This window comes from Schistocerca serialis, chromosome 8, assembly GCF_023864345.2.
Source record: "Schistocerca serialis cubense isolate TAMUIC-IGC-003099 chromosome 8, iqSchSeri2.2, whole genome shotgun sequence".
In the NCBI taxonomy this organism is placed as follows: domain Eukaryota; kingdom Metazoa; phylum Arthropoda; class Insecta; order Orthoptera; family Acrididae; genus Schistocerca; species Schistocerca serialis.
Window position 1 is genome coordinate 275,498,690 of NC_064645.1, and position 26,109 is coordinate 275,524,798.

At 37.9% G+C, this 26,109-nt stretch overlaps 1 protein-coding gene across 1 annotated transcript in view; it reads right to left on the reverse strand.

Annotated features, from left to right (window-relative positions):
• Nucleotides 1-26,109, reverse strand: part of LOC126416075 (protein unc-80 homolog) — a 1,008,688-nt gene that overhangs the window by 280,148 nt on the left and 702,431 nt on the right. The window contains exon 46 of the mRNA XM_050083557.1: nucleotides 19,732-19,961. Within this exon, the coding sequence (XP_049939514.1) occupies nucleotides 19,732-19,961 (230 nt within the window). The remainder of the gene's footprint in view (nucleotides 1-19,731; nucleotides 19,962-26,109) is intronic.

The following is a 26,109-nucleotide window of genomic DNA, read 5'->3' on the forward strand; positions in this document are numbered from 1 at the left end:
TATGAGGTCTGTTCAAAAAATTCTGGAACACTCATAATTTCATGCCAATGAGGTGTTGAAGCGAAATCACGTGAAACTAAAGAAAACCTTTACAGAGACACACCAAATGAAGCAGGAAGCCTATGGTGAAGAGAGCTTAAGCCATACTTTGTGTTATGAATGGTTCAAACGGTTTAAAAATGGCCAGACAGAACTTAAAGATGACCCTCACTCAGGACACCCTTCGACAACTTCTGACAATGTTCACATCAGAAACATCAACAAAATTGTGCATGCTGATCAAAGATTGACTGACCAAGAGATTGCAGCAGAACATAAGATTTCAGTAGGATCATGTCATGAAATACTGACACAGCATCTTGGAATGCATCATGTTGCTGCCAATTTTGTCCAGTGGCTCATGTGTCAAGACCAGAAAGACCTTCCCCTCGCAATGTGTTAAGAGCTTTTGGGTCAAGCAAATAAGAACAAGATGTTCCTTAACAGAATCATAACTGGTGATGAGATGTGGGTCTACAGTTATTTAGTTGAGATCAAGGTTCAATCTTCACAATGGGTCGGGAAAGGTTTTATAAGACCAAAGAAAGCTCATCAGATCAGGTCAAATGACCAAGCCACACCGAGTAAGGTGGCACAGTGGTTAGCACACAGGGCTCGCATTTGGAAAGGTGACAGTTCAAACCCGCACCCGGCCATCCTCTTTTAGGTTTTCCATGATTTCCCTAAATCATTTTGGGCAAAATCCACGATGGTTCCTTTGAAAGGTCACAGCCGACTTTCTTCCCCCCCCGATGGAACCAATGACCTTGTTGTTTGGCCCCCCCTCCCCAAAACCAAATCAACCAACCAACCAACTAAAGCCATGATGACACCTCTCTTTGACTTTCATGGATTAGTTTATCATCAATTCATGCCACAGAAACAAGCTGTTAAATGATGACTATCAGGACATGCTGCAACACCTGCAAGAAAATGTATGAAGGAAATTTCCTGAAGTGCGGTGAGACTATTCAAGGCTCTTGCATCATAATACCGCACCTGCACATTCATCCCTGTTGGTGCACAACTATTGCACAAAAAACGAAATCATGTGCGGCCTCATCTTCCATACTCTCCACACATGGCCCCTGCAGACTTTTTTTATTTTCAAAGTTGAAGAACCTGTTGGAAGGACGAAGATTTGTAATTATGGACCAGATAAAAGAAAATTCACAGATGGTGCTTCAGGAAAACTACCAAGAGGCATACCAAGTCTGCTTCCAGAAGTGGAAACGTTAATGGGAATGGTGTATCAACTGTGGAGGAGAATATTTTGAAAGAGACCATGCACAGTAAGTAAAAGGCAAGCATAAGAAAATTTTGTTGAGGAAGTTCCAGAAATTTTTAAATAAATCTCCTATACTGCTGTGACACTGTACTCCTGAAACTTCAGCATGTATCTTGCTACTCATCATTATGGAGCTTTCAGTCTAGTCAGCCATTGTAAAGAAAAGGTGGTCAGCCACAACAATGAATATTGTACCATAACATACTGACTGTCCAAACAACTGCAAGGTGTCCTTTCTCTGTCATGCCGTAATACTTCCTGGAAGTATAAGCCATTGCACTTTAAATGGTCTCCTGGATTTGCAACAGATGTGCACCTATACTGTAACTAACAGTAGATTGTAGTTCTGTCTCAGCAAAAAAAAAAAAAAAAAAAAAAAAAAAAAAAAAAAAAAAAAAAAAAAAAAAAAAAAAAAAAAAAAAGCCAGAACTCATGAAGATGTAAGTGCATCCTTAAATATTGAAAGATATTTCTAGCCTCATCTGCCAGTAACCATCGTGAATGTCCAGAGTGAGGAAATACATCTCGTTGTTCAGACAGCCCAATGTGTTACAAACTCATGGCAGTGGGCATACATCTGCCTCGATAATGGTGTTCAACCACCAATAATAGATGCAAAAATGCCATGAGCCATGTTTCTCCTTCCTCCCAATGGGGAAGAGTAAGGACTTCCTATGGCTGAATGATGTCATCTTGCAGCATCCTCCCCACTTCCTGCAAACTGAATTATGCATCATTCAGCTAGGGACACCCTGTATGAGCACTAACTCTTCAGTGTACGACTCCAATGCTGATAAGATGTTTCACACTGGGTCATCTGTCCTTCCTTGTCTCCACTCCAGATGGCAATAAGTGACATAGAATGGCAACACTCACTGATGTTGCTCAGTGCTATAACATGACAGACAACACGCAACACATCTGAATATAATCAGGGTGTATACATGGACAAGGAAAAAAAAATTCCGGATTTTTCCTGAATTTCCCGGTTGAAAATAAACGTTCTCCCGGGTGAAAATACACTTTTTCCATGTTAAGTGACAGTATACTTTTCCTCGGCATTGTAAAACTTATCACTCCTTTGGCAGTTTATGGTTTTATAAACCGACATAGAATTTCCTGGCACTTTAGAAAATGAAACCCAGGGAAAAAAACACGTTTTGGAAAGATCTTTGATGTGCAGCAACATCTACACTGCATATTTTCATGTTACGAAGGTATAAATTTGAATTCCACCAAACACTGCATGTTACTTTCCGAAGCATTGAAATCGAGATTGCGACGTGCTTTTGTAAGCCAGTCGCAGCTCATATCATATTATCTTGCCAGCTGATGACAGCATAGGACACGTGACGTAATCAACAAATAGCAAGATCAAGATTGCGACGTGCTTTTGTAAGCCAGTCGCAGCTCATATCATGTGATCTTGCCAGCTGATGACAGCATAGGACACGTGACGTAATCAACAAATAGCAAGATCACTCTTAAGTAGTGTGAACACACAAATAAGAAAAGTTAATGGTTTAAATTAATATACATCCAGTTGCTACAAGAAAAGCAAAGCTTTCACATATAATATTAGTCTCGAAGATTAATAAGCTGCAAGAGAAGCTAAGCTTCCACATATAATGTTGATCTTTTTTTCGCGTGTTACACTTTAAGATACATCACATAAATATGCCAGTAAAATTTTTAATAATGACATAAATGTCTGATCTTCTGGGTTCGAAATTCTTCTAGATGGTCGTCCCCAAAGAGTTGATTTTTAAATGAGAGTCAAACACTCTGTGATTTAAGAAATTCGTTGTACATTCTCGCACATAGTTCATCTTGCATAAAAGGAAATTTGCTTTGAAAGTAATGCTTTTCAAACCACCATTCGCAATATTTTCCCATGTCCTGTTAGAAATAGGTTTGTTTCAGCAGTTGCCAGAGTGCACCAGATAACAGACGTCACAGTGCTAGCGCAGCTACAATGACGCAGAAAGCTGGTATGTTTGTACATGTAAAACATTAAAAGATGTTGCATTAAAATGAATCTAATGTAAACAGCTGTCATGTCACTCACATCAGAGGCAATTTATTGTCAAGAAGCACTGCATAGTCTCCGTAAATCATTTGACACAGTTTGCCATTGGCAGACACTTGTATGAGCACTGTGTTTTGTTGTTGTATATTACGCACTTCCATTGCAACTTGAGTTATTTTCGTTTTTTTTTTACTCTCATTCATGTTTTGTTGCTGCAGTATTATTCTGCAGAATCGGGATACAGTAATATGCTTTGTTAGAGTATTGGTTCTTACCAGTCAAAATCACAAAAAATTAACTGAAAACTAAAACAATGAAAAATTCCTAGAATTCTAAAAAATTCCCAGGTTTTTCCCGGTTTTCTTCCGGATGAAAAAATTTCCGGGTTATTCCCGGATCTCCCAGTTGTCCCAGGTCATATACACCCTGATAATGTAACTGGGCAGATAAAAAAATCTACTCACCAAGTGACAACAGGAGAAAATGCATATAACAAGAGGTTTTGTGTGAGTTCCTTCTTCCAGCAGAAGGACTGAAGGGGAAGAAAGAGAGGTGAAGGAAAAGGACTGAAGGGGAAGGAAGAGTTGTGAAGGAAAAGGACTGGAGAGGCTCGGGAAAAGTGGTAGAGTTTGGAAAGTCTACATCTACATCTACATTTATACTCTACAAGCCACCCAACAGTGTGTGGCGGAGGGCACTTTACGTGCCACTGTCATTACCTCCCTTTCCTGTTCCAGTCGCGTATGGTTCGCGGGAAGAACCACTGTCGGAAAGCCTCCGTGCACGCTCAAATCGCTCTAATTTTACATTCATGATCTCCTCGGTAGGTATAAGTAGGGGGAAGCAATATATTCGATACCACATCCAGAAACGCACCCTCTTGAAACCCGGACAGCAAGCTACACCGCGATGCAGAGCGCCTCTCTTGCAGAGTTTGCCACTTGAGTTTGCTAAACATCTCCGTAACACTATCACTCTTACCAAATAACCCTGTGATGAAACGCGCCGATCTTCTTTGGATCTTCTCTATCTTCTCTGTCAATCCGACCTGGGTCAGCCAGGGACCCAGGTCAGGGGAGACTTACCATCCAGAACAAAATGGCACAGCTGACCGACAAAGTGGGCTATTGTGTGGTAATTAATTTTCTTAATTTAAACAGAGCATGCGAATGCAATGCCCCGTCACAACACACCCTAATTAGTTGGCACCGATGCTTCCAGAGTGCTCAAACAATACTGAATGACAAAAAAGGCAGTGGAAGAGTATCTCATTGTGAAAAATCAGGAACTGCAAGAGAAGTAAAGGCCCTGGTGCAAAAAGACCAGTGTATCACAATCAAGTTGACAGTGTAAAAAGTGAAAACCAGAAATTTATCAGTTATCAATATCTTGCATGACATTTTGAACATAACAAAATTTGTCACCCACAGGGTTCCACGAATACTCACAATCCTTTCAAAGAGCTTGTTGATCCAAGACAGCAGTGAAGTTGTTGCAGATGTGTCACACCAATCCAGATTATTTGTTCAGTGGCCTAATCGCCATGGATCAGTGCTGCAGGTATCGCTATGACTCTGAGACAAAGGAGCAAAGGAAGCATTGGAAACATGTGGATTCACCATGTAATCTACCCCCTCCTTCCTAGTTGTAGCTACTGTCCACAATGTGCAAAGTCTTTTCTGAATATTTCATGGGAGTAAGGTTACAATAAACTTTTTAGTTTACATATCTTTTCTTGTAGAGTTGGCTCCAGTTGACCTTGCCTAGCGGCCCGAGTCTTGAAGCTGAAATTCTCACAATTTAGGTCCCCATGGTTGAATTGATCTAAATAATTTTGAAGATTGTTATTGCAGAATTTTTGTTTTTATGTTAATTTACAGGGTTATTACAAACGATTGAAGTGATTTCACAGCTCTACAATAACTTTATTATTTGAGATATTTTCGCAATGTTTTGCACACACAGACAAAAACTCAAAAAGTTTTTTTAGGCATTCACAAATATTCGATATGTGCGCCTTTAGTGATTCGGCAGACATCAAGCCGATAATCAAGCTCCTCCCACACTCGGCGCAGCATGCCTCCATCAATGAGTTCGAAAGCATCGTTGATGCGAGCTCGCAGTTCTGGCACGTTTCTTGGTAGAGGAGGTTTAAACACTGAATCTTTCACATAACCCCACAGAAAGAAATCGCATGGGGTTAAGTCAGGAGAGCGTGGAGGCCATGACATGAATTGCTGATCATGATCTCCACCACGACTGATCCATCGGTTTTCCAATCTCCTGTTTAAGAAATGCCAAACATCATGATGGAAGTGCGGTGGAGCACCGTCCTGTTGAAAGATGAAGTTGGCGCTGTCGGTCTCCAGTTGTGGCATGAGCCAATTTTCCAGCATGTCCAGATACACGTGTCCTGTAACGTTTTTTTCGCAGAAGAAAAAGGGGCCGTAAACTTTAAACCGTGAGATTGCACAAAACACGTTAACTTTTGGTGAATTGCGAATTTGCTGCACGAATGCATGAGGATTCTCTACCGCCCAGATTCACACACTGTGTCTGTTCACTTCACCATTAAGAAAAAATGTTGCTTCATCACTGAAAACAAGCTTCGCACTGAACGCGTCCTCTTCCATGAGCTGTTGCAACTGCGCCGAAAATTCAAAGCGTTTGACTTTGTCATCGGGTGTCAGGGCTTGTTGCAATTGTAAATGGTAAGGCTTCTGCTTTAGCCTTTTCCGTAAGATTTTCCAAACCGTTGGCTGTGGTACGTTTAGCTCCCTGCTTGCTTTATTCGTCAACTTCCGCGGGCTACGCGTGAAACTTGACCGCACGCGTTCAACCGTTTCTTCGCTCACTGCAGGCCGACCCGTTGATTTCCCCTTACAGAGGCATCCAGAAGCTTTAATCTGCGCATACCATCGCCAAATGGAGTTAGCAGTTGGTGGATCTTTGTTGAACTTCGTCCTGAAGTGTCGTTGCACTGTTATGACTGACTGATGTGAGTGCATTTCAAGCACGACATACGCTTTCTCGGCTCCTGTCGCCATTTTGTCACACTGCGCTCTCGAGCGCTCTGGTGGCAGAAACCTGAAGTGCGGCTTCAGCCGAACAAAACTTTATGAGTTTTTCTATGTATCTGTACTGTGTCGTGACCATATGTCAATGAATGGAGCTACAGTGAATTTATGAAATCGCTTCAATCATTTGTAATAGCCCTGTATTTTGTCACATTTTAGTATATCATGCAGGCTTTAGAATTTCCACATTAACAAAGCTGAAATAACATTGTTTGTTCAAAATACAAAAATACATATGATCACATCAGAGGCATGCTTACTACTGCCTCACTCTGTGGTAATAACAATATTCCAAAGGGTTTACAATTTTCTTGACAAAATAATTTCTATTAGTTTCCATTATTATTTCATAAATGAGCCCAGAAAGAAACATAATAAAGAGTACTAGAGTGTGTGATTAATAATAGAAATCATATGTGTCTCAAATAATTTGTAATTTCAAAAAAACACTTTTTAACTGTTCATTCAGAGTTCCTATTTATCAAATATAATACCCAAAATACTAATTCCTATTAATAAATTTTAGCTTGAAATACAACATATTGTGTATAAAATTATATGAAATTTTTCAGAAAAACAGCTGAGATAATACTGACCTGTCCAAAATTCGAAAAATATTACTGGTATCAACTAACACTGTTGAGGAAAAGTAATGCTAGAGGAGGATGTCCCATTACAATAGCCCTCTCACATAATATGGGAACTATGTGTTTACAATATTTTGTGACCTTCTATAAGGTTTGCCAAACGGTGTACAAAATGATGCTAGAGGAGGATGTCCCATTACAATAGCCCTCTCACATAATATGGGAACTATGTGTTTACAATATTTTGTGACCTTCTATAAGGTTTGCCACTGGTGTACAAAATGATGCAAAAAGACAGAATACAGATGTATAGAAGTATCTGATACATAATACATTACAGAAAACGTAACAAAAATATCTACTATACATGTCATAAGCTATACATATATGAGGACATGGCATTCAAATTTTCAGACCAGTGGAACATTCTCTGACAAGACAAATTATACAAAATCACTAAATTATAGAAATATGTGCACACGCAATGTACATTACTAGTATTACAAATTGCAAGTTTACACATACCCTGCCAACTTTCAAAAACAGAAATCCAGAATATCCCAAATTGCAAAACCATAACACGAGCATGCATTGCAAGGTGTTCAAACATAGTGAGAAAAGACTACTACTACTGCAAACAATATTGACACACATATAATGTAGGCTACATTTTACGATCACTATTCTTGAACTCTGAAGTTAGGTATGTGTGTGAATCTGTGCCCATTTCTTTCAAAATATGTGAAGTATTTGTATGACTGCAACCGTATCTTTTTGCGATTTCTGAACCTGAGAACATTTTCTTAAAAAGGGCAGAAGCATGACAAGCAACAGCTAATGGAATATTATGTTCAATTACAAATGTAGTGAACAAACATGCTGCTCTTATTGCATCAAAGTCATCTAAAGGAGTGGTAAAAAATGAATTATATTTTCTACTGCTATTCATCATTCACGTATTGGAGATGTGTTTGTTTAATGGATTTAATATGATTTATTAACTCAGTTCTTCCTCTATAAGAAATGTTTATACCATAAAAAAATTTCAAATGTGTGTGAATTTCTAAAATACCAAACTGCTGAGGTCATTGGTCCCTAGACTTACACACTACTTAACCTAACCCATGACCAAGGCGGCGGACTCAAACCTCCGGTGGGAGGGGCTGTACAGTCTGTGACGTGTCGCCTCAAAACGTGCAGCCACTCCGCACGGCATCTATATCCCACAATCACATGGTACAGAATGCATATGTTTCACCTATCTGTGATCATATAATACATGAAAATTCAGCAGAATATGCATCCCTGAAGACTGATGATATTGTTTCTCAGTTGATTGCATCATGAAAACTCTAAATTGCACAAAAATTTGTCACACAATTGCACGAATACTGGAACCACAGCAAACACCACATAATACCAAGCGTAAACAAAGCTTTCCTGCAAACATGCAGTCAGAGCACAAAGTGTATGCATCTATAATCTGAGAGATGTGATTATCGATGGAACGTTCAATCAACTTTTGCTGGCGGTATTTCAAACGCACACAGTTAATGACAAAAGCCCAGCGATATTCTGCGAGAAGAGATTATCGATAATATTATTGGTTGACTTTCAGTCAAATTTCAAACATTTGCATCGCAGAATAGCAGCTGTTATCGAAAGTCAAAATAGAAATGCGATATGAATGCACAAGGCGGGAACAAGCTTGGGAGTCAAAAATCTGGGAAAAAATGATGTTCATCTGGAAAACTGGAAGACTACCCCAAAATCCGGAAATCTTCCAGGAAAACCGGAAAACTTGAAAGGTATGTTTACACCCATAAAGTTGCACTTTCAAGATCATCGAAAAAGAGGGGAAAAAAGTCCAGAGCCTAAGCGTACGATGAGTGAGCCAACTTGAAAAACTCACAATGACGGGTACAAACCAGAAGAATATACCGATTCACGAGTAGGATATAGCACAAAATGAATGAGCCACATAAACCAGAGTATGTAAGGGTATGTTGACTCATGAAAGGAGAAAATAATGAAAAAATATTAGGGCCTACGCTTAAATTGTGAGGATTGACCCATGAATCTGAACCACACCAGGTACACACCAGCAGAAATGTTTCAATCCAACAAAATGAATAAAGTTCATAGCCATATATCAATAAGTTTGATCATATGTAAAGAATAATTATAGGAAGTATCTAGCCTCAATCAATAGTTGAACACTCTCCTTGAGTACACACACATAGTCCATATGACCAGGGGTACTCAAAACAGAGTTAAGCATGAGTTTGCACACAACTCAAGTTCCAATGAGATACAATAATGTAGTACTCAGGACAAATACAGGTAATCAGAGTCGTAATCATCTTTGAATGATGAGAAAATCGAGTAGCTTGAGGACAAAAATCAGTGTGTGAAATCAGAAATGTATACATCTTGTTATACAGTATATACTTGATTTATGATCACAATCATAAATGCCTTCCACACTATTTGCTAATTGTTCATAAAAACTAACTTATGTACATAGAAACCTAGAAGGTTCATTTACAACTGATAAAAGAAAAATACATACTGAATGTTGAGATAAGAAAATTCGTTAAAATGTATGACTACTGAGCTATTAGTGCCTAATGTTATCAGATTCTGTTAATTATTTACAACATGGTTCATAGAATGTACCCTTGAACTTTTTTAAGTTTTCACATTTCTTTGTTGAACATGACAAATCATCAGTCACAGAATGTCAGCCTTCCACAGCATTATTTAAAGTTACATAAAGTATTGGGAAGTTAATCCCCCTACTTGAAAAAGCACACATCTATGTGGAATAACAATGTCCATGGCACTGACTACTTTTCTAATCAAATAGTTCCAGAATTTTTCATACAGAATAACTTCTTGGCTAACAATTTACAAATTTCAATCACAAGATTGATGTAGTTGACAGATGCTTGAGTACATTACCCAGCACCTATGACCTCTTGTAAGTCGACTGGACCAGCAAGGATGCCAAGGGTGCGGCCATACAGGGGTGCGGTAGTGGATCCACCTACATCTTTCAGTTTTCTCCCTAGTTTTCTCATCAGATGCTCCAATAGATACGTAACTTCCTGTCTAACTTTCACATCGAATCCTGAAACATTGTTTTGTGTACTAAGAATGCTGTTCAATACCTCCATCACATCACACGGCATATGTTTTGCCTATCCATATTGAAAAAATGAATGTACGGGGTTTACGTCAGAATGGATTAAAAAGTGTTCACATATGAAACTTTAAGATACTACTCCTAATATTTACAGTACATATGATAAACTAAGTCTTCACTCAATTTAAGACAACACCCATGACTTTTCCCAAAAGAGTTCATGACAATTAAATTTAATTCTTCTCTGCAGAGTACACAGGAATAACAACAATATTCAACATTGATAGCTTTCTAAGATAAGAAATTTATTGCTAGATATTTAATGGCATTGTTCCACTTCAAAATTATAAAAGGATCTACTCATTTAGTCATATGGCATATATGTATCAAATTCTAAGGCCCAAGTCTATTACAAAACAGAATTATATAGTCGTTTGAATCTGCAAATACAGTGTGGCACAGATTTAAACTCAGTCAGTAGGTAAGAAAGAACTTTAGAATTCACATCATCTTACATACTACATTCCTGACAATGGAGAAATTAAAGGAAATTAAAACAATTAGATACTGATAGACCATGTCTATAAGCTTTCAGTTCAGTGATATTGCATAATCCAAATAACTTCTTACATTTAGGTAACACAAGTCTGTATTCATTACAATGCAGATTTTCAAGAATTTTGAATGGCCCTATTTAAATACCGAAAAATTTCTTTATCTCATATGTCAACACTTTAGATTTCTCTTTGGCTTTCATCAACACAAGATCTCCTACCTCAAACTTAGAAAATCTGCCTTTATCATCATGTCTCTGCTTTCTCTTATCCCTCTGCTTTTTCATCATCTCCCTGACACATTCTTCTCTCTCTTGCGGTGATAGAATTTTACATGGCGGAAACTCAGCATTTTCAGAAATAGCGTTAGCTGGGCTGTGATTAAACATGATTTTAATTGGTGAAAAACCTGCTGAGGAATGTTGTAAGCTGTTCATAATATCCTCAAAATCACTAACATAATCTATCCAACTGGTATGATTCTTAGTGCAATATGTTCTGTACACAGTCTTTCAATTTCTCTCATATATTTGGCCGCAGGATTACTCGACGGATGATACTCAGAGAATAGAATATGCCTTATTTTTGCATGATCAACAAAATCTTTCAAAGCTTGTGATGTAAATCGAGAAATGTTATCAGATAAAATTGTTTTAGGAATACACACCTGATGAAAATATGTTTTCAAACTTAGAAATGTTTTGCTTTCTGGTAGCTTTCTTAAGTGGAAGTAGATTTATGAACTTCAAAAACACAACCACTGCAAAAACATAACAAAATCCATTCTTAGAAGTAGGCAAAGTCTATAAACATCCACAGACATGAGATCTAGATTACTATTAGGCAGTCTGTTTGCATTTGACCTCTCCTTGTTTGGTTACTTACTTTCACTCTTTGACATCTGTCAAGCTGGCAGTCTTCTTCTTGATTCTCCTCGCTATGTTATAAAAATAGATGTTTCCCTGAATCTTTTGTGTACATTTGGTTGATCCACAATGACCAAAACTCGGATGTGGAAAAGTAATTGAAGTATCAATACATTGTTATGGCCAACATAGTTTCCAATCATCTGAGTCAGCTTTATGTCTTCTGAATAAAATACCCTTAAGCACCTAATAGTATTGTTCCATCTTTTCTTCTCCTTTCTTACCCAACATGCTTTTAACCAATTTCCAATTCTGATCACAATTTGATACCTGCATATGTATCTTCAAATTTTCAAGATCACCTTTCCCTCTTTTACACCTCTCAAGCACAAAATTTTAAACTCTTTCCCTCCTTCTGCAAATTTGTCAGATGAGTCACTCCTTAAAGGAAGACAAAGCATCAGCAACCACATTGTCTGTGCCCTTAATGTATCTGATTTCATAATTGAACTGCTGTAAAAACAAAGCCCAATGAGTGATTCTTTTACAGTACAGTTTACACTCCTGGAGATAACATAATGCTTTGTGATCAGTATAGATGATGACTTTGTGATCTAGTAAATAACTTTTAAGCTTGTTGAATGCTCTATGTACAACCAAAATTTCTTTCTCAGTTACAGTCCTTTCATGCTTCTGTTATACTCTACTAGCAAATGCAAGAGATCTATGTTCAATAACACCTTCAACTTCAACCTCTTGAAACAAATGATCACGCAAACCAACATCACTACTGTCTGAAGAACACCTGACTTTGACACAACTGTCCTTCAATCTCATCAAAAGCATCCTGACATACCTGATTCCAATCCCAAACATATTCCTATTCAAAAGTTCACACAGGCATCAAGCATTCATAGCTTGGCTGCTACAAAATTTTCTATAGAATTCAGTTAACTCAAAAAATGATATAAGCTGTTTTTTGTTGCAAGGAGTGGCAAAATTAGCAACAGCATCAAATTTCTCTTTGTCAGGTGAAATTCCTTCTCAGATATAACATGTCCTAAAAATTTAACTTCTTCCACACAAAATTTACACTTGCCTAGTTTCAAAGTCATACTCCTGATTCAAATTTTGAAAACACATCTCTTAATAGATCCAAATGTTGTACCCAAGTCTTTTCCGTCACCAAAATGGCATCAACATACACAATTAATTTTGAACTCACTTTACTTCCCAAGACAGAATCCAGAGCTCTTACGAATTCAGCAACAGATACATTCAGCCCAAATGGCACCACATGGTATTGGAAACACTTACCTCCACACAAAAATGCAGTATACTTTCTAGAATTAATTTCAAGTAGGATCTGTTGAAATCCAGAGGTCAAGTCCAAACTACCCACAAATTTTACATAATCAAATTTGTGTAACACTCGCCCATGTCCTCAGGTTAGTCATTCTCTGTGATAAGAAACTTATTAAGATGTCTAGAGTCCAAAACAATTCTCACTCCACCCTTTCTCTTACTTACCACAACCAAAGGATTATTGTAAGAACTCCTACACCTCTCAATTACCCCACCCCTTCCCCCCACGCCCACCATGTTTCCATTTTCTCAATTTCTTTCCCTACATCTTTCCTTTTTGAAAATGGTATACTACACAGCTTGAAAAAGAAAGGATGATGACCTCTAAGGTAAAGTGTGCACTGATAGTCTTCCACTTTCCCTGGTCTTTCATTGAACACGTTTCTAAACTCCAATAACAAATTCCTAAGTTGTTCCTTTTATTGCTCATCAAGAGTTGTAGCTTCCCTCTCTTTAGAATCTACTACACTTTCAACATCCTGATTCTCAGTTTCTTCAAAATTCATATCATCATCATCTATGTTATCCTCAATCTGGTCCCAGACAAACTTCAAAAAGTTTTCACCTTTTTTCTCCAGGCTCACAGATACCTCACCTTTACTGTTTGGATCATTACACTGCATGACATTCATGAAAACCTGTTTTTACTGGTACTCATCTTGTTTCACACTGTTTTGCAAATAGATACAACTTTTCCCACAGTTTAAAATACAGAAATTAGTTTGCAAAAAGTATTACTTTTAAGTTTAAAAATTAACAACTCTTCAGCACTCCACTCAAAAGAAGCCTCAACTTTCACTATCCAATTCATACCAAGGATTATATATTCTTCCAGACTAGGGATCACTAAGCATCCATGTTCAAAGGTCTTGTCTTTTTAAAATTTAACAGTACCTGAAATTTTACCAACTTGCTTTGCTTATCTGTAGTTCCTCTTATCTTTATACCTTCAAAGGGCATTTCCACGAAATTCTTGCTATACTTTATCTTGTCTCGTTCAGACATACCACAAATTGGGCTACCTGTATCACTCAAACAGTTACCTTCCCACTGATTGATCTAAATTTTAATATAAGGACACCCAAAATCTAAACCATCCTCTCTGTTTTCAGGCACTTCATGTGAAAGATCACTTTCAGTTTGATCAAATGCTACATTCACACTGTCTTCACAAGCTTCTATCAACTTTACAGGTATCATAGCATTAGTTTGGTTACTCATGTAGTCAGGTAAAGTTTGAACACAATGAATAGATTCCATCGCACAACTAACATGTCTTGTTACAGGAGGAACACAAAACGCAATACTGTCAAAATTAAATTTGCTGCTTAGATCCTCTTTCACTGCATTCCACCAATTAGGACACAAATTCTGACTAACCACAGCTAACTTATACCAGAATGCATCTTTATCTATGTTATCCTCAATCTGGTCCCAGACAAACTTCAAAAAGTTTTCACCTTTTTTCTCCAGGCTCACAGATACCTCACCTTTACTGTTTGGATCATTACACTGCATGACATTCATGAAAACCTGTTTTTACTGGACTGGTATTCCATGACCCTCAATTACAACATCACTTACCTTACCTGTATTGTCAACATCATTTACAAATAACTCTGGAACTTCATTATTCTAGAACTTCATAAATTTCTGGTACTCATCACCATCATCATCATATTCCTCCAAAATTATTTCATCGATGACATCCCAACAATACAAATCTCATCTCCATCAAAGTTACTTACCTCACCTACATTCATTTGCAATGAGCCACCAGAATCAGACTTACCAACCTCAGTTACTTCACAGCTCTCATTCACATCTACATAAAAAATACCATCTCGTTCAGATCCAATACAGTCATCAACTGATTTACATACATCAACAACACTGTTTTCCGACCAAGAGAAGAAATCATTTGCACATTCTACATCAAAATTCCCACTAATCTCACATTCTGGTTTGTGATTAGCACCCACATCACCACAATTAAACATAGTATCCCAAAACTTTGGATCAAAATATAAATGAGAAATCTGATATTCCTTGATCAATTTCAGATACATGGGCCATATCATTAACACTGTTATTATTGTCTAACTGCAAGTGTAACTTGGGGGTCCTGTCTTGTTATGTTTCCTAGCCCCAAAACTGTGGACCTTCACTGAGGTGAACTGCCATTTCCTAAGTAGTTACTTCTATGATTATTCCTTCTATTAAAATGCACATAGTTATCCCATAATTCCTATCCTGATGATGTTCAGACTTTCTCTCTCCATTGACACTTTGATCGTGATGGAAGTTACTATTATCTCTGGTTCTGTGATTACTCCCACTGTGATTCCTATCATTCCGATTATTATGGTACATACTTCTTTCTACTGCCCTATCCCACCAGTCAACACATCGCAAAACTTATTCAAGACAATTTGTCACGTCCATGTGCTAAATTCCACTGCAATCTTTCTGGTAATCTCATTTTAAGTGCTTCAATCAAGATCATTTATGAAATGGTTTGTCAAGAGGTGCTAATTTTTTAAGTTGGTTCTTACAAAACTCTTTCTAAGTGTCATCCCTATTCTTATCTTTAGGACCATTCACTTTTGATTCTTGCCTGGTCAGGTACCCACCTAAACTTATTTAAAAAAATTAAAAAAAATTCTGTAAACTCTGATATGTTTTGCACTGAGTTAAATTTAAATTTACCCATGACAGAGCTTCATCTTCAAGAAAACTCTCAACAAATTTATTTTTTTGATTGTCATTCATGCCTGACACAAAACTGTCTCGCAGTGGTGCAGAAAATCCACTGGATGTAAGTTATCTGATGGAAGCTTTTGATAGGAGTGTTGGACCATGCAATGCCATTGTTTATGCAGACTTTGGTACACAAATTTACTGAAGTGCTGAAATTTTTTGATCTAAAACAGTTACATTAGTCTGCTTATTGATTTCTACATTAAAAATTTTTTGATTTAAACTGGCATTTTTTTTTCCTTTCACTACGACCTTATGTTCAACTCTGATGTCATCAACATTTCTTGTTGTTTCACTGACTTAGTTACAAACTCATTTTACAAAACAATACATTTATTTTCTAAAACATCAATTTTTTCATTCACACTTTTTAACCATTCTGACAACCCATTTTTTTGTGCTGAAACTTGATTACTAAGTTTATCTACCTGATCTTGTACTCAGGCCAATTTACTATTGTTATTTGTCTTCATTTCCTTTTATTTTTGCCAAAATCAACTGCAAAATATCAGTTTTTACTGTTTCTTTACTGACTACAATTTCAGTCAGGTTAGACATGTCCTGACGGGATCCTACAGCTTTCATTTCTACCTCACTTTTGCTTTCATCCCTTTTCTTTTTGTTAACAAGCTCATGGGTTCACAAACAAATTAAATTCGCAAATAGTTTGTACTTGTATTTCCTTTTTGATGTCTCTCATTGTAGTTGTAAAGTCCTCTTCCCTTTCATTCGATCCGGTCCGTCATTATTAGTAGTACATCATCACTGTTGGTATGATTTGCTTTGTTGGGCAGCCATCATTTTTTTGTTCCAGTTGATCCAAAATTTATTCGTACATAAATTTCAAAACTTACCAAAATAAAGCACTTTCTGCAACAGACAAAACGTCATTATTAATCAACTAATAACAGACAATGCCCACACTTGTAATCTACCTCATCCTTCCTAGTTGCAGCTGTTGTCCATAACATGCAAAATCTTTTCTGAAGATTTGAAAAGAGTAAGAGTACAATAAACTTTTTAGTTTACTTATCTTTTCTTGTAGAGCTAGCTCCATTTGTTCTTGTCTAGGAGTTTGATTCTTGAAGCTGAAATTCTCACATTTTAGGTCCTCTTGGTCCAATTGATATAAATAATTTTGAAGACTGTTGTTGCAGAATTTTTGTTTTTACATCAATTTATTTTGTCACATTTTAGTATATCACACAGGCTTTACAATTTTCACATTAACAAAGCCGAAATTACATTGTTCGTTCAAAATACAAAAATACGTCTGATCACATCGGAGGAATGCTTATTACTCCCTCACTCTAGGGTAATAACAGTATTCCAAAGGGTTAACAAATTTTGTTGACAAATGAATTTCTGTTAGTTTTGATTATTATTTCATAAATATGTCCAGAAATAAACATAATAAACAGTACTAGGTTGCGTAATTAATAACAGAAATCATAAGTGTGCCAAATAATTCGTAAATTCAAATGTTTCTGTGTTTAAAAAAATAAAAACAAAAAATAAATAAATAAATAAATAAAATAATAATAATAATAATAATAATAACAGTACTTTCAGAATTAGTATTTATCGATTATAACATCCAGAATAATAATTGCTATTCACAAATTTTAGCTCAAAATATACATACTGGGTATAAAATTATACAAAATTTTTCAGAAAAATAGCTGAAATAATATTGAATTGTCCAAAACTCAAAAAATATTGCAGGTATCTACTACTTCTGTTGAGGAAAAGTAATGCTAGAGAAGGATGGAACAAACAAACAAACCATCTCTCATTATGTATGCGATGCTGAGTGGTTTTGGGGACTGCCATGGTGTGGCATTAACAGATTACACTTGTAAGGTCCACGTTGTCACAGGAACTTACTACTAACAACTCCTGATAAGGTTATGCAAGGCCGTCAAGACTAAGTGTTGCTGGAAGCTGTCCAAAGGGGCATTTTTGCTCCATGTCTATGTTCCAGCTCATTCTGTACAGGACAATATCATACGTAGCACTTCTCTGGACTACCCAATTTTGCTTCATACTCCATATTCTCCTAATATGGCACCTGGTGACTTATTCCTCTTTCTGTGAATGAAGTAAGCTTTGTGTGACAGGTATTTGCAGATTGACAACAATTATTTTCAACAGGGAACATCTTCTGAATAGCGTAAATAGAATCTTGTGTGAGCAAGGTCTCCACCAATTTACCTATCATTTAGATAGATGTGTAACACAGACGAGTGAATATGTAGAGAAGGACCACCAACCACCCCCAATGGTCACAGCTTGATTTTTTCAAGGTGCTGATCGATATTTTATGACTACCCCACATATAGCGCATGCGAAAATGTGATGACAAAGCTCAGAAGACATGTGCCACTAATTTTGAAAACAGTTATTTTGTAAATTTAGAGAAATATCTTTTAGGAAGACTGCACAACAATTCTGCTACCATCATCACATTTCTTACAATGAGAAAGTAATTATATCAACGTGATAACTCCCTTATGAAAACTGCAAAATTACAAGGAGACTAGTCAGCCATAAGAGTTATTACAGCACATTCCAGGGAATATTCTCTTTCATATTCTTAAGGTGGCAGTTGTGAAACACAGGGAGCAAAAGGCTATTTACAATGTGTACAGAAACCAGATGGCAGTTATAAGAGTCGAGGAGCATGAAAGGGAAGCAGTGGTCGGAAAGGGAGTGAGACAGGGTTGTAGCCTATTCCCGATGTTATTCAATCTGTATATTGAGCAAGCAATAAAGGAAACAAAAGAAAAATTCAGAGTGGGAATTAAAATCCATGGAGAAGAAATAAAAACTTTGAGGTTCGCCGATGAAATTGTAATTCTGTCAGAGACAGCAAAGTACCTGGAAGAGCAACTGAATGGAATGGACAGTGTCTTGAAATGAGGATATAAGATGAACATCAACAAAAGCAAAACGAGGATAATGGAATGTAGTCGAATTAAATCGAGTGATGCTGCGGGAATTAGATTATGGAAATGAGATGCTTAAAGTAATAAATGAGTTTTGCTATTTGGGGAGCAAATAACTGATGATGGTCGAAGTAGAGAGGATATAAAATGTAGACTGGCAATGGTAAGGAAAAACATTTCTGAAGAAGAGAAATTTGTTAACATCGAGTATAGATTTAAGTGTCAGGAAATTGTTTCTGAAAGTATTTGGACGGAGTGTAGCCATGTATGGAAGTAAAATGTGGACGATAAATAGTTTAGACAAGAAGAGAGTAGAAGCTTTCAAAATGTGGTGCTACAGAAGAATGCTGAAGATTAGATGGGCAAATCACATAACTAATGAGGAGGTATTGAATAGAATTGGGGAGAAGAGAAATTTGTGGCACAACTTGACTAGAAGAACGGATTGGTTGGTAGGACATATTCTGAGGCACCAAGGGATCACCAATTTAGTATTGGAGGGCAGCATGGAGGGTAAAAATCGTAGAGGGAGACCAAGAGATGAATACACTAAACAGATTCAGAAGGATGTAGGTTGCAGTATGTACTAGGAGATGAAGAAGCTTGCACAGGATAGAGCAGCATGGAGAGCTGCATCAAACCAGTCTCTGGACTGAAGACCACAACAACAACAACCAGGGCACAGACTCAGTCAGTTCTTCCTTGCTCTACATGACAATGGAATAGAATGGACAGTCACGATACAGTGGTCTCCATTACTCTTGTAAATTTGGTTGCAATGTGTATGCATAGACTAAGATGTAGAGCTCATATAACATTTATTCTCCTCTCAAATGTGTAAATCATACAATACTCATTGCATGAAAATCTAAGATAACAGATTATAGTGTCAGACCCCTGATGTTTATTGCAGAAAGCTGCGATACATAGCATATTAAACAAGTGATAAAATAAGCAGTCTAAATGCAGAAATAGGTTGTTACTGAATTATGGTGGTTAAATTATTCTATAAAACAGAGCACATTAGAAAAGATAATTGCAATGTAATAGCAACAATCTTTTATCTTTACCCATTTGTGGAGAATATGTTCTTGAAGTGATGTGCAGCATTTATATATGTAGCTGTAACATATCTAAGGATACAAGCATCCTCGCTATGTAGTATAATGGCGCCATTCAGCACATTGAGGAATAGGTGAATATCTCCTGAGTAAGCAAAGTTCCCAGCCATAGCCTCAAACATTCTAGCTATTAGTCGTACCCACATGAATTTATGGAGAACATCAAGGCCCAGTAGTTCCTGTGAAATAGAAAACAAAGCAATGCATTTATTTTTACATTACATCAACAGCTTTCATGGGTTGTGAAGAGAGGAAAGTCTACACATTCGAAAGAAGTCAAAGGGTGCATTTCCCTGAAAAGATTACAACAGATCAACTGAAAGCTTTGATTTGTTATGTTAATACTGTACTCAACTGCATATAGTGAAGGACAGCCCTACGTGGAATATAAATAGTGGTAACAACTAACAGTATAGATGAGGCATTGAGTCATCAAAAGGCACGTAAACAAGATTGAGAACGTGACTCTTCAAGTTTTCCTCATGGATGTGTTGTAAATAGTCTTCACGGGTTTGCTGCTGGATCATGTTGTGCAAATTCCACAATATTTCCTCAGAGCAACTGTCCGACATCTTCAGGTGGTTCAACCTTGCTCGTGGCTAGGTACAACTGAGGGTATCCCCACAGCAATGCCCCGTTTTTAGAACATGCGTGCGAAGAATGCGCAGCTGCGGAAATTGCGCATGCGCAGTTATTTGCATATTCAAACTACCTCTGTCGAAAATTGCAGAGTGGCTCTCCTGCACGTATGCTGTATGCTGCGTTTGTCAAGTGCAGCCACATGTCACTCACCAATGTACCTACGTTTCTTCAGCATCTGAATTCGCTCCATCCGAAAACAAACTTCACAATGGAAGTGGAAAAAGATGGTACTTTACCTTTTCTTGATGTCTTGGTACGAAGGAAAGCAGATGGAACATTGGGACACAGCATCTACCACAAGCCAACGCATACAGATCTATATCTGCAGGCCACAAGCTGCCATCATGCTGCATAATGCAGTAGTGCATTATGTACGTTAGTTCACAGAGCACATGTGGTATCTGGTTCTGAGAGCCTGTTGAGTGAGCCGGACATTTGAAGACAGTGTCCCGACAAAACGGTTATTCTGAGAGACAGATACGTAATGCATCCAGGACCAGGTAAGTTCAGTCTATGGAGCAGAATGAAGATAAAAAGACACCCACCACTTTGGCCTTTCTGCTGTATTTTGGTGCCATGTCGTCAGGAATCAGACGAGTCCTCGGGAGATACAGAATTAAGTATGTTTTTCAACCATCAGCAAAACTGAGAAACCTGTTGGGTTCAGTTAAGAATGACCTTGGACTGAGGAAATGTGGTGTTTACATGATTCCTTGTCAGTGTGGGGTGACATATATAGGCCAGACATGCCGCACAGAACAAGAACGCTGAAATGAACATCAGCGTCATACATGCCCTCGTCAGCCGGAAAATTCAGCAATTGCAGAACACTGCCTGAATACAGGACATTGTATGATTCATGAAAAGACAGAAGTTTTACCCTGGCATCATCTTTCTGGGACTGCGTCATTAAGGAAGCAATACATATCCGTACAGACGATAATCTCATCAACAAGTATACGGGATTCAACTGAGCACAGCCTGGAACACTGCATTGGCTGCTATTAAATCACGGCACGAAAATCAAGATTCTTTGGTAACAGGCCCATTATAACACTGGCCTAATACGGCCAAACGCAGCGTACAGTGCATGCACGGGAGAGCCACTCTGCGATTTTCAGCAGAGGGAGTTTGAATATGGCAAATCACTGAGCATGTGTGATTTCTGCGGCTGCACATTCTTCACATGCATGTTCTAAAAACAGGGCATTGGTGTGCGGATACCGTCAGTCGTACCTAGCCACGAGCAAGGTTGAGCCACCTGCAGATGTCGGACAGTTCCTCCAAGGAAATATTGTGGAATTTGCACAATGTGATCCAGCGGCAAACCTATGAAGACTATTTACAAGATTGAGAATGTTGCAAAATTTTGGATAAATCTTTCTTTAGCATTAATAAAATACTGGCACACATGGATTATTATATGGTCTGGACTGATTACATTGAGCCAGCACTGTAACTTGACTGGAATGATGGGTTGAATTGGGTAGGGTGGGAGAGGGGATAAAGGAGGTGGGGGGGGGGGCAGTGAAGGTTGGGAAATGATGGCTGATGTTTGAGACGGAGAGGCGGCAATCACACACGATAGGAATGCGGCACTAATGAGCTTGTTCTGCCACAGGAAGAAGGGGGCTGGGGTGTTTAGGTTGGGTGGGGGATGCATTGAACAATGACATGGAAGAGTTGATAGAGAGGGGATGACAGGAGAAAGGAAGGGGGAGAGCTCGTTGAGTGAAGACAAAGGTCATGGGACGCAGGTGAAAGTGTATGTGAATCAGGAGCTAGCAGAGATTAAGTGCAAGAGGATTATGGGATCAAAGCATGTGTTGCAAGAACAGTTTTCATCCACGTCCTTCAGAGATGCTGTTGTTGGGGAAGAAGGATCTCATTGACATGGTTGCTAAGCTGCAGTTGAAACTGAGCTTGTAGTGTACAGCAATTTTCCATCACTGGGCAGACAACTCTGCTCTGGACCACAGTTCAGTGCTGGCAATTTAGTTTGGATGGACAGCTAGTTGGCAGCCATTCTCACATAAAATACTGTGCATAAGTTACAGAAGAGGTAAAACTGCCTTCAGAGATAACCCTGCACCTAATAGGGCAGGATATCACTGTGACAGGAATTAATTTTTAAGTTCGAATTAATTTTTAAGTTCATCATCTTTTACAATCTGTAACATCGCAAATGTTTTGTGAGAGAAAATATTTTTTCTCATTGAAATTCATGGTGCTGTGAATGTCAAACCTTTTTTTTTAATTTGAGTATCACATTAATGTTTCACTGTTCCATTTTATGATATCCTTTTTCACAAAATACTTATCAAGACTTCTCTGCAATAAATCTAACTTTAATTTTAAATCAGGATAGACTAATTATTGATTTTTTACATGAAACTACATTGTTGGACTTAATTACTAGGCTAGCTATCTGCAAACAATGAGAATGAAGCTGACATTACAATCATTTTATGAACAAAACAGAAATGAAACTGATCACCAGGATCCTAGGGCCCTAATATCACAAAAATGAGTAGCTAGTGTAGAAATTATCTTAAACGTAACTTCCACTTGCTGCAGCCAAACAAAAGGGATCCTTAGGAGCAGACAAACAGAATTTAATATTATCAATTTTAAATTGTGAACTGGAAACAGATAATGAGAAAATAGTGCACAGTGTACAATGATATATAGTGTAATTAAAAGGAGAGAATTCTCATGATATTTATTCTGACCAGAGAAATAGATAATGGTGAAGAAGATGTCATTACTCAGAAAGATGTGAATATGGTGATTATCAAATCAAAGATTTTCTTAAGACCCTATGTGATGAGAATATTACTGGTTAAACAATCTGGTAAAATCAAAATATGTGATGTTTTCACTTGCCTAAGTAATGGGTAATGCATTCAAAAAACATTATCATTGAAATATATCTAACAATAAGAAAATTTTGATGCACTATTAAACTCAACATTTCAAAAGTTTCAGTGTTATTGTATTGAGCGAAAATGCTGAGTACAAACAATGGGACAAAGAGAAAATGTTTGATCTGAAGGACAAAGCTAGTGGCGAAGGTCACGTGACGTGTGAATACAGGAGAAATCCCAAACTGGATCCAAGAGTTTAGTATGAAGTACTGAACAAAAAAAGAGTCGCCACTATCATTTGAATACACTTCTCCCAATACTCTTCTGTGTTTCTCGTCCTTCCTGAATTATGAATAACATACCTTTTATATGCCTGTTGCGTATTTTCACTGTTAAGCCTTTGTAGTCATTGCTTCAAAAAGCATTAGGCAGAAGGGTTGGAGAGAAAGTAAGAGATATGAAGGAAAAATGTCTGCAAGGTTTAGCCTATGGCGAGAGTCGCAGAAAAGTTGCCCAGAACTCCAGTTCAGGGAAGACTTACTGGACAGGATGAGAGGAAAAGACTGATTGTTGGCGCCTGCACCAGATGAGATTGAAAAACCTGAGAATTTAAAGGTGGAAGACAGGGTAATAAGCAAAGCAGAGATTACTGAAAAAACATCTTGAAAGAGTCAATAAGAGTTAAAAGCTAAGTGCATTATACCTGGTAGGCATGTGAAGGGCTGGAAAAAATGGACAGACTAGAAAATAAAAGGTACAGAAAAACAAAGAGAGCAAAGTACAGTAATAGATAAAGAAAAGAAATGCTGAATCCAAAAAAATCAACATAAATTTAGGCCAGCAGGGTGACAAAATTGAAGCATACACTGTAATGCCTGTTCCCACCTGTGGAGCTCTGAGAAACTGGTGTCAGAGAATATAGATGACACATGTGGTGAAACAGACACCGAGGTCACAACCCCACACTGTAAAGTGTTCTCTGCAACAGTATATTGTGTGTTACCTCTATACATACTCTGACTGCACCATTACATCCTGAATGATAACACTGTGGTAGCCACACCAACGTAGGATGCCCATCAGTGATTAAATGACAGTGGTGCACAAGATGGTGAACAGCAAGTCTTACAGTGTGGACAGGCACAGGGGTAGGAGCCTAAGGACAGGGAAAAGGGAGCAGAAGGAGCATAGGGCCTGATCAGGATACTGAAAGAGACTGCAGAGGCAACGAAAAGCTATTTTAGGTGTGACGGGCAAAATATCAATCAGAATGGACCTCATTTTGGGGCATGTTTTTAGAAAGTCATAGTCTTGTTGAGATAGCTGGTTAATGAAGTCAACACAAGGCTAGTACTGAGTGACAGAATGTGTATTCATAAGTTGTTTTCGGGAGGAATTGGCAGTACCAGGATTGGACATGAAGGCCCAGGAAATCTGCTTTTGAATTGGGCTGGTGGAATAACTACATACAGTGAGGCCTGAGGTGAGAATGGGGTGTACTGCTGCAAAGAGTGTGCATATGAACAAATATTTTTCGTTCAAACTCCAAAGCTCTATGGATGGGAACATTTGACACAAAAAGAACTGTCAACGTGTAAGTAAAATTGAAGTTTGTAGCCGACTCTCAGTGGCGATGAGGTCAACATCAACAAAAGTGGCATGAGATTTGCAATAAGGCCATGTGAAATTTAACTGGGAGAATGTATTTAGAGACACCAAAAATTCCATCAGGTCAGCCTCATCATGAAACGATATGGCAAAAGTGTCATCAGTGCACCTAAACCAAACCAGTGGCTGAAGATTACAGGTCCCACCAAAGCCTTCTCCATGCAAACCACGAAAAGATTGGCATTGGAAGCAGCCATCCTGGTTCACTTGGCTGTACCCTTGATCTATTTGTACATCTGCATCTCACACATAAAGTACCTGTTTGTAAGTATAAAGCTGATTAAAGTGAGATGTCATAGGTTTGAAGTCAGCTGAGCACTGGTGCAGTGATACGAAAAATTCTGTGTAAATTCTAGAACCACTCAGCCTTCTACTGTCTCAAACACGATATTCTGGATCCGAGTGTGAGATGGCAGAATCCTACCTACTTTGTGTCACATGTTTGTGTGTGCAGGTTTAAAATCAGTTGTGGGAAGAAAGTAGATACAGCAGACAAACGGCACCGATAAGTACCTGTCGGGCAATCCAGAGATGCTTTAGTGAGTGTGTAAGAAAGAACCTTGGAGTTTATATGCAGCTTTGTAATTACTGTGTCATTGACTATTGTTATTACACAAGGACAGTTGAAGAAGGACTCTTGAAAACTCTTGACGTAAGCTTGCTATAGGCATGCCTTATTTTCTGATTCATGTTAAGGAAAGTTACGGTATCCAAGCCAACTTTCTTTTAACAGTAATTCAATTTGTTTCTTACATTTGGCTGTGCGAGAGACTTACAGGAAATTACATGTTTATGTGGGAAGTGAGAGTTTTATTGTGTGTGAAAGTCAAATACATCGTTAATTGATGAAAACTAAAGTTTGTATGTCTACTTATTTCATAAGTAGAAAGAGTCTAAAAATTACTGTACCTAGCGTTATTCAATGGTGAAGAAGTCAAGAGGGTTTCCAGGAGCCTGATATTCAGTAAAGACGAGTGGTTGCAAATTCCGAGTAAGTCATCTCGTAAAGAAGTGAAGGTGGTTTGGGGGAATAAGCCAATATAACCCAGATCCACACTCACACTTTAAGTCGTCAGAATGTTAGAACGTAGCAACCTGTGTGAAAGGACTGAGAAAACAGGAATTTTAAGTCAAAAACGAGAGAAAACGC